Source organism: Neolamprologus multifasciatus, chromosome 23, assembly GCF_963576455.1.
Source record: "Neolamprologus multifasciatus chromosome 23, fNeoMul1.2, whole genome shotgun sequence".
In the NCBI taxonomy this organism is placed as follows: domain Eukaryota; kingdom Metazoa; phylum Chordata; class Actinopteri; order Cichliformes; family Cichlidae; genus Neolamprologus; species Neolamprologus multifasciatus.
The window spans coordinates 26350536-26357810 of NC_140460.1; the positions used below are offsets into that span (position 1 = coordinate 26350536).

General features: G+C 39.4%; 1 protein-coding gene across 2 annotated transcripts in view; it reads left to right on the forward strand.

The window, feature by feature from the left end:
• LOC146491686 (activin receptor type-2A) overlaps positions 1-7275 on the forward strand; it is a 76922-nt gene that overhangs the window by 62215 nt on the left and 7432 nt on the right. For both annotated transcript variants that reach the window (XM_085150508.1, XM_085150509.1), the window contains 5 exons: positions 865-1008; positions 5144-5289; positions 5399-5513; positions 6651-6789; positions 6884-7014. In XM_085150508.1, coding sequence (XP_085006634.1) covers positions 865-1008; positions 5144-5289; positions 5399-5513; positions 6651-6789; positions 6884-7014 — 675 coding nt within the window. The remainder of the gene's footprint in view (positions 1-864; positions 1009-5143; positions 5290-5398; positions 5514-6650; positions 6790-6883; positions 7015-7275) is intronic.

Here is a 7275-nt window from a genome sequence, read left to right on the forward strand (position 1 = left end):
TTCACATTTTCCAATACTGTCCAATTCTACTCTTTACCAGAGTGATTCTGGTCTTATATTTGACACTTATGGACATGTCTTTTCATGTCATTTAAACAATGACGGGCAGTGCGTGATTAAAATATTCACCTCACCTATTTTCTCTGATGGACTAAACTAATCAAAGCAGCTAAAACCTTTTTTGTTCATTTTTTTAACAATGCTGGAAATCTTTTAGAGCCAGCCTCTAGTGGCTGTTAAAGGAACTGCAGATTCCTTTAACTAATAAAAACTAAACTAAAACAAGCAAATCCGCTCTGGGAAGTAACTGAAACTAAAATGAAATCAAAAGGAAATACAAAGGAATAGAAACTGTACCAACTCTGGCTGTATGTGTTTAATTTTCTGGGTAAAATCTAGTTTGGTTACAGGAAAATTCTTCTGATAAGCTTCCTTTTTTTTTTAATTGGGCTAGTGTATTCATTATTTTCTCTTCATGCTGGAAGCAGGGAATAAATGAAAAACAGCTAATTAAACTTGTAGCCAACAAGTCTGACAGCTTTTCTAATGGAAACTTTATAACTCGTCCCCTTTTTTGTTATTTCTGACCTTTTGATAAGCAAAAATGTGTTTTATATTTGAGAAATATTATTGTGATTATTTGGGTGCCGAGTGTCTCTGTTATGAGATGAATTAGAGGTTCTCGGCTGTTTTGATAATGAGTAATAATAAAGCAGCATGTAAAACAAAGAATAGACTAAAATCAGTCTGCATCTCCCAAACTTTCTAACACTAGTCGTGACCTGGCTTGTACGTGTTTTTGTCGATTGGGTGGCACGGCGGCATGAATAACATCTGCATCTCTGCCTCTGTGCTCGTGTCTAGGACAAGCTGTCTTGGCAGAACGAGTACGAGATCTACAGCGTGAGCGGCATGAAGCACGAAAACATCCTCCACTTTATCGGCGTGGAGAAGAGGAACAACAACCTGGACCTGGAGCTGTGGCTCATCACCGCCTACCACGACAAGGTACGCCAGGAGGGCTGCAGAGATGCATATTCTTTTCTTTACTGAGTCATTTTCAATCTGAGTGCACTAAAGCAGAGTGCACTATAGGAGACCGGACTGTATTTCTAAAGCATTCATTCCTCTATAATGTTGTATATTTTCTCATTGCTTCATCAAACCTCGCACTTTGGGGACGTCTCACACCTCCAGGCTCGATGACCTAAGCTTCATGCTGAACCTTTAGTCTGCTTTGTATGCCAGGCTGTTGTATACTACACTGTGGATCTATTTCAAACCAGTTTCAGGATGTTTTTACATTGATACGTCATTTAGGTCTAAAAATTGCTTTATGAGTTCAGCTTGATTTAAGACCATCAGATAAAGAGGAGCGAATAAGACAAACAAAAGAAAAACAAAAACGTTTAATTTTGCTTTTTCTGGGGTATCTTAAGTGCAATCACTGCTTTAGTTCATTAAAATAAACAGGCTGTTGTTTATGTTAAGTAGCAGGCGTGCTCACGGGGGCAGCCTTTGGGTTTAAAGACTGCAGTTTCTCTAGTGGCCAGTAGAGGGTGACTACATAAGTAAGTCAGTACCCATAGATCGCTATGTTAAAATGTCAAAATTTATAGCTGATGTAAGCATGTTGACGACCTGCTAGACAAAGCAGTTTTTGTCTCTACAGCCAGTTGTCCTAAATTAAAAAACAAGGTGACTGTTTTTATAAGTCATCTATTTATATTTTAAAAAGTCTTTTTAAGTTTGCATTAATCAGTCGTAATTATTTTATTTACAGAGCTTCTTGATTCCTCTGTGATGTTTTTGGCTCTATCTTAGTTTAACTGTTAAAATTCTTATCACATTTTATTGTTTTGCTTTTGCTTTGTGGAGCAAACGAACCCACATTTTTGAGTTAAGTCATAATTTCAAGTTTTTTTGAACCTTTATTTTGAGTTAAGTTGAACTTTTGAGATATTCAAAATTGGAGTTGCATCTAAAGTTTGATCAGTTTTTTAGTTACTGCATTGAATTTCAATGTGCTAACCCACAATCTTAAGTTGTCAAGTTGTAATTCTGAGATAAATAACCCAAATATATAGTTCAACTTTTGAGATGCTAACCCAAATTTTTGAGTTACAAATTTTTTTTATGTAACTATAAATATATGATAAATTTTCTTCAGTGGCAGAAATGCGCTTCCATAAAGTATAGTTACTTCTGTCTTGAAAAAACAAACACAGAGGTTTAAAACACTAGTGTTCGTTACTGATGTCATTGTGGCCGTCTCCATCCTTTGTATACAGTCTGTGGTATGATCCCTAATTTTTTCTTGTTGCTACCCAAGTAACATGTTGAGCTGATGGTCTGGATGTCTATACGACCTTATTTTAGTGCCATTTTGAACTGTGTCAACAAGTCCTGATAAGAGTCCATGTTTACTGAGCATTTATCCATATGTATCCATATCCTGTTCTGTTTTTTTTGTTCTCAAATTTATGATATACACCTGCATTTAAACCTGGCACAGCCACTCAAACCTTTAAAAAAATAGCTGTAAGATCAAGAGATCAAAGCCGGTATACATCTCAGTAAAACAGTTAAAACTCAATAAACTTGGGCTCAAGTTTCCACAGCTGAAGAAAAGGTTAGAAACCGTTGCAAGTCTTGTTTAAAAAACATCCAACTGGAGCGCTTCAGGTCTGTTTTCCAGTCACAGTGTACTACAGCACATGTAAAACAATTCTCTGATTTCCTGCCTGATTTCTCCCACTAACTGGGTTGTTTGTGTCCATGTAAGCTCAGCATATTGCTGAGCTTAGTGTATGTTATTGAATTGTTTGCTGGGGTTTTTTTGGGGGGTGGGGGGGCAGTTGCACACAGATCTAAAAAGCTCCAGGGCGACCAGCTAACAAAGTTGTAAACACTGGTAAAGAGGGGGAAACATGCATGAAACCTTTACTTTCTATCGATTCTGTTTGGTGCCTTAAGATCGAATCTATAGTTACAATACGCCTCATGTTGCCTTTTTTTTTTTTTCTTTTTTTTTTTTTTTGTGCCGAGAAAGTGGGTTTGAGCTGTGTTAGCCCCCTTTTGTGCTCCACTCACCCTCCGTGCTGCAGGCTTTGTAGCATTCGGGGCTCTAAGTGCCTCTGTGTTTTGAGAGTCATTACCAACCTAGTGGAGAGTGATTCTTGTACGCTTGGCTTGCCCGAAATTTCCCAGCCAGACCGAGGATTTGAATCGGCGTTCCTAAGGAGCCTTCATCGCGTGAATAAAGGTTGAAAAATTAAAAGCTTGTGGGTGTGGCGGTGAGGCTTTAACACTCACAATACAACTCTTGGAAAGGCACTCAGCTCTGGAGTGGAGTGAAGCTCTCCTAGAGGGAATAACACTGGAGCTTTAAAGGAGGAAACTGTAATTATTCTGCAAGCATAAGTCTTTAAGCTTTGACCTAAAAAGAGCAGGTGTCGAAGTGTTGGCGTCTGTCGCAGCTGATTTATGTTTGATGCATCTGAGCAGCTTTATGGTGTGGAGCCGTGCACATGCAGCAGCTTGCCAAAGAAAAAAATTCCCTGTAATTTATATCTTTTCATATATTTCCACCGCAAGGATATTAAAAGCTGTCACGCAGAATATGCACGCACACACACACTGTGGAAAGCTTTCATCTGAAGCTCAGCTGATGATGTGTTGGAGTTGCATGCCCTCTAGTGGTCACTCAACACAACTACATTTGCCTTTGGCCTCCACTGGTGACCTTGTGTTGTGTTGACATTCAAAATTCAAGACCTTTATTGTCATTGTGCATTACAGATGACATTAAAAGAAAAACACTAACAGGAGTACAGATTAACAAATATATTTTATACTTTTTATTCTACATTATTAACTCTCATTATGATAAAAAATGGTCAATAAAGGTGTGAGGGAAACAGCAGCAGCACAGAAATATGAGTAAATATAAAATATGAGCATTAACAGGACAGAAGACAAATTAGTAAATTAGATGTAAGCATGAATTTTCCCTTGTAATGCTCAAATCTGCAGATCTACAGTTGCATTTCTACTTTTTCGCTCTAATATTTAACAGTAAGGCACATGCTGCTCTTCATGAGTAGACAAAGGATACGTGATCACATGGAGGAGGTCATTGAATCAGCGTTATCAGAGCTCCGTTATTCAGAGAGAACAATAAGCATCCAGGAAATTGGCTCGGGGACAGAGAAGACTGGCGGACTTCGCTGTGGTTTTAAGAGGACGCCTTGTAGGTCGTAAATGTCATTTATTGCCCTCTAGGGGATTTATTGAGCTCCAGAAGTTCTTTCTTCTTCGATAATCATCTAAAAAATGTCAATATTGAAACTTGTACATCCAGTATAATTGTTTTATCTTGTGGAGTCAGCTGCAAAATAAAAAAATAGAAAAGCTTTGGGGAATTTCCATCCATTAGAGATATTACCATTACCACACTTAAGTTGAGCTGCTCTGATGCAGCTCAACTTTTAATGTACTATTAATTAATCTTTTCGTTCCATCACTCTGACTCTTGAATATATCTATAACATCACACATTTCTAGATTTCAGCTGATAAACATTAAAACTTCTGTAACAGTTAAACACAAGTTAGTGATCTGCTTTGTCCTCCATCGTCCTCCGGCCCTTCCATCACACGTGAATAAGATCTTGTGAATTCTCTCTCCTGGAGCACAGTCTCTCCCCCAACCCAAAGGGGAGTTTTGCCTCAGACTTGAAGATGCCAAGTAACTCCTGGCAGGGTCATCTCAGGGGAGGGGTCTCGCTTTGAGAAACTCCATTGAAACAGAATATTTGGCACTGGATAACCTCACCTGAAACTGGGATTATGCTAGAACAGAAACGGGGGCGTCTGGCAGCCAGGCCTGGATTCATGGGGTCTGGACAGGTACAGCTTATCAACAACAACAGAAATTAGGGACACATGCAGTGTGGACTGGGCGACAGGCAAAGGGCACGTTTTGGGGACTTGTTATTTCGGTTTTCATTATTTTTATTATATTTCATTATTTCACTCCAATTCTAAATCCCATTTTCCTACATGCCCGTTTTTGAATGTAAAGTTAGTGTTTCTGTGTTTTCCCGCTGACACCCATCTTCTCTGTCTGTCTCATTCACTAGGGCTCGTTGACAGACTACCTGAAGGCCAACGTGGTGTCCTGGAACGAGCTCTGCCACATCGCTCAGTCAGCAGCCCGCGGCCTCGCCTACCTCCACGAAGACATCCCAGGACACAAGGACGGGCACAAGCCCTCCATCGCTCACAGGTACACCGCCATAAACATAAACATCTGTGGATAAATCATCACTTATCAAGACTCCTGTATTAGTTTGACTGGGCTAAAGGGACATTTCCTGTGTCGTGCGTTCTTTCAGGGACATTAAAAGTAAGAATGTGTTGTTGAAGAATAACCTGACAGCCTGCATAGCTGACTTTGGCCTCGCTCTGAAGTTTGAGGCAGGAAAATCAGCAGGAGACACACACGGACAGGTATAGCTCACACTTAAAACTTCATATAGTTGTCTCTCATCCACCATCTCACTGTGTTTGAAGGCATGTTTACAGGCAGTACCCAGTTACATCTGTTTCCAGCTTATTTGTGCATTGATGTTAAGCAACCAATCTCATTTTATGTTGTCTGAAATTTTGGTTTATCATTATTATAATATTTTGGTCTTCCAAATGTTTTGCACTGCACAGCACAACAATCTTAAATGTCAAGTTGAATAACACAAAAAAAATCATCTATACAGTATCAATAATTACAGTCTAGAATCTTTCCCTTATTGTAAAAGGACATACTTCCCATTAATGTATGACATTTTAGATCCTCCCGTCAAAGTACAGTCAGATTCTTTCTGTCAGTATACAGTGACATTCTAGAACATTTCCATCAATGCACAGTTAAATTCTAAAATATTTCCCTTTGTGTAGAAGGAAATTCTCTTTGTTAATGTACAGTGAAATTCTATAATCTTTCCAGTATATTTTAGAAGCTTTCCATTAATTCACAATGGCATTCTTTCTATTAATAGTCAGTGACATTCCAGAATCTTCCTGTTAATGTATAATTACGTCTTTTCGTTGATGTTTAATGATGTTCTAGAATTTTCAGTTCAGTACAACTTCAATTCCTCCTGAAACGGCAATAGTCAGTAGTTTATTTTAGCTTCGCGTGATTTATAGTTCAAAATAACCCTTATTTATCTCATACTGGACCCTGTGTTAAGGGGAAAATTGGGGGGGGGGGGACAAAAATAACTGAAAACTGAAACTGAGTGTTTAGACCTGAGCCCTGATCTTTTTTTTTTCTTTTCTTTTTTTTTAAGTTATTTGTTCATTTCACTGTAAACACCAACATCCATTTTAGAGTGACCCTTATTATTCTTGCTTTGAGACAGTAGTTGTAGACTCCTTTGGGTGGCAGCATAGGCCAGAAATCTTTGAAGCAGCCCTGGAGGGATTTATTTGAATGATGAGGTTTTCAATTTTTGAAAGTTGGACAATCACAGTAAAGCAGTGAAAACACATTTATTTGGCAGTGTTTTTGTTGGGTCTGCTTTAATTGGTGGTCATGTAGCTATTTATCTCAGTGCTGATCTTTGGACTCCTGCTTGGAACCTGTAGGTGGGAACACGACGTTACATGGCTCCCGAAGTCCTGGAGGGCGCAATCAACTTCCAGCGTGATTCCTTTTTGCGCATCGATATGTACGCCTTTGGCCTCGTCCTGTGGGAGCTGGCATCACGGTGCACCGCTGCCGACGGTAAATCCACAAGCACTCCAGTCAAGTTTTATCCACACTGTCTTATTTTTATTCCGTCTGAATTTTAACTTTGGACACGTGCACATGTTTCCAGGACCAGTAGATGAGTACATGCTCCCCTTTGAGGAGGAGGTGGGTCAGCACCCATCTCTGGAGGACATGCAGGAGGTGGTGGTGCATAAGAAACTGCGGCCCTGCCTGCGAGACTGCTGGCAGAAACACACGGTGAGAAATTAGAGGAGTGTTTGTTGAAACTGTCCCATAGCTCTTTGATTTCTGCAGCATGATTAAAAATAATTGGTTCCCTCTATACCACATTTAAAAAGAACAGCTGATGTACACCTAAAATAATCAAACAACATATAACACAGGACAAAATGACAGTGAGTAAGAACAACACAAAGTTTCATTGGATAGTCTCTTCAGTCGCTTGCCTGAAAGTTTATAAATAGGTCCCGCCCACTTTGTGCCACTGCAGAGCGCTTC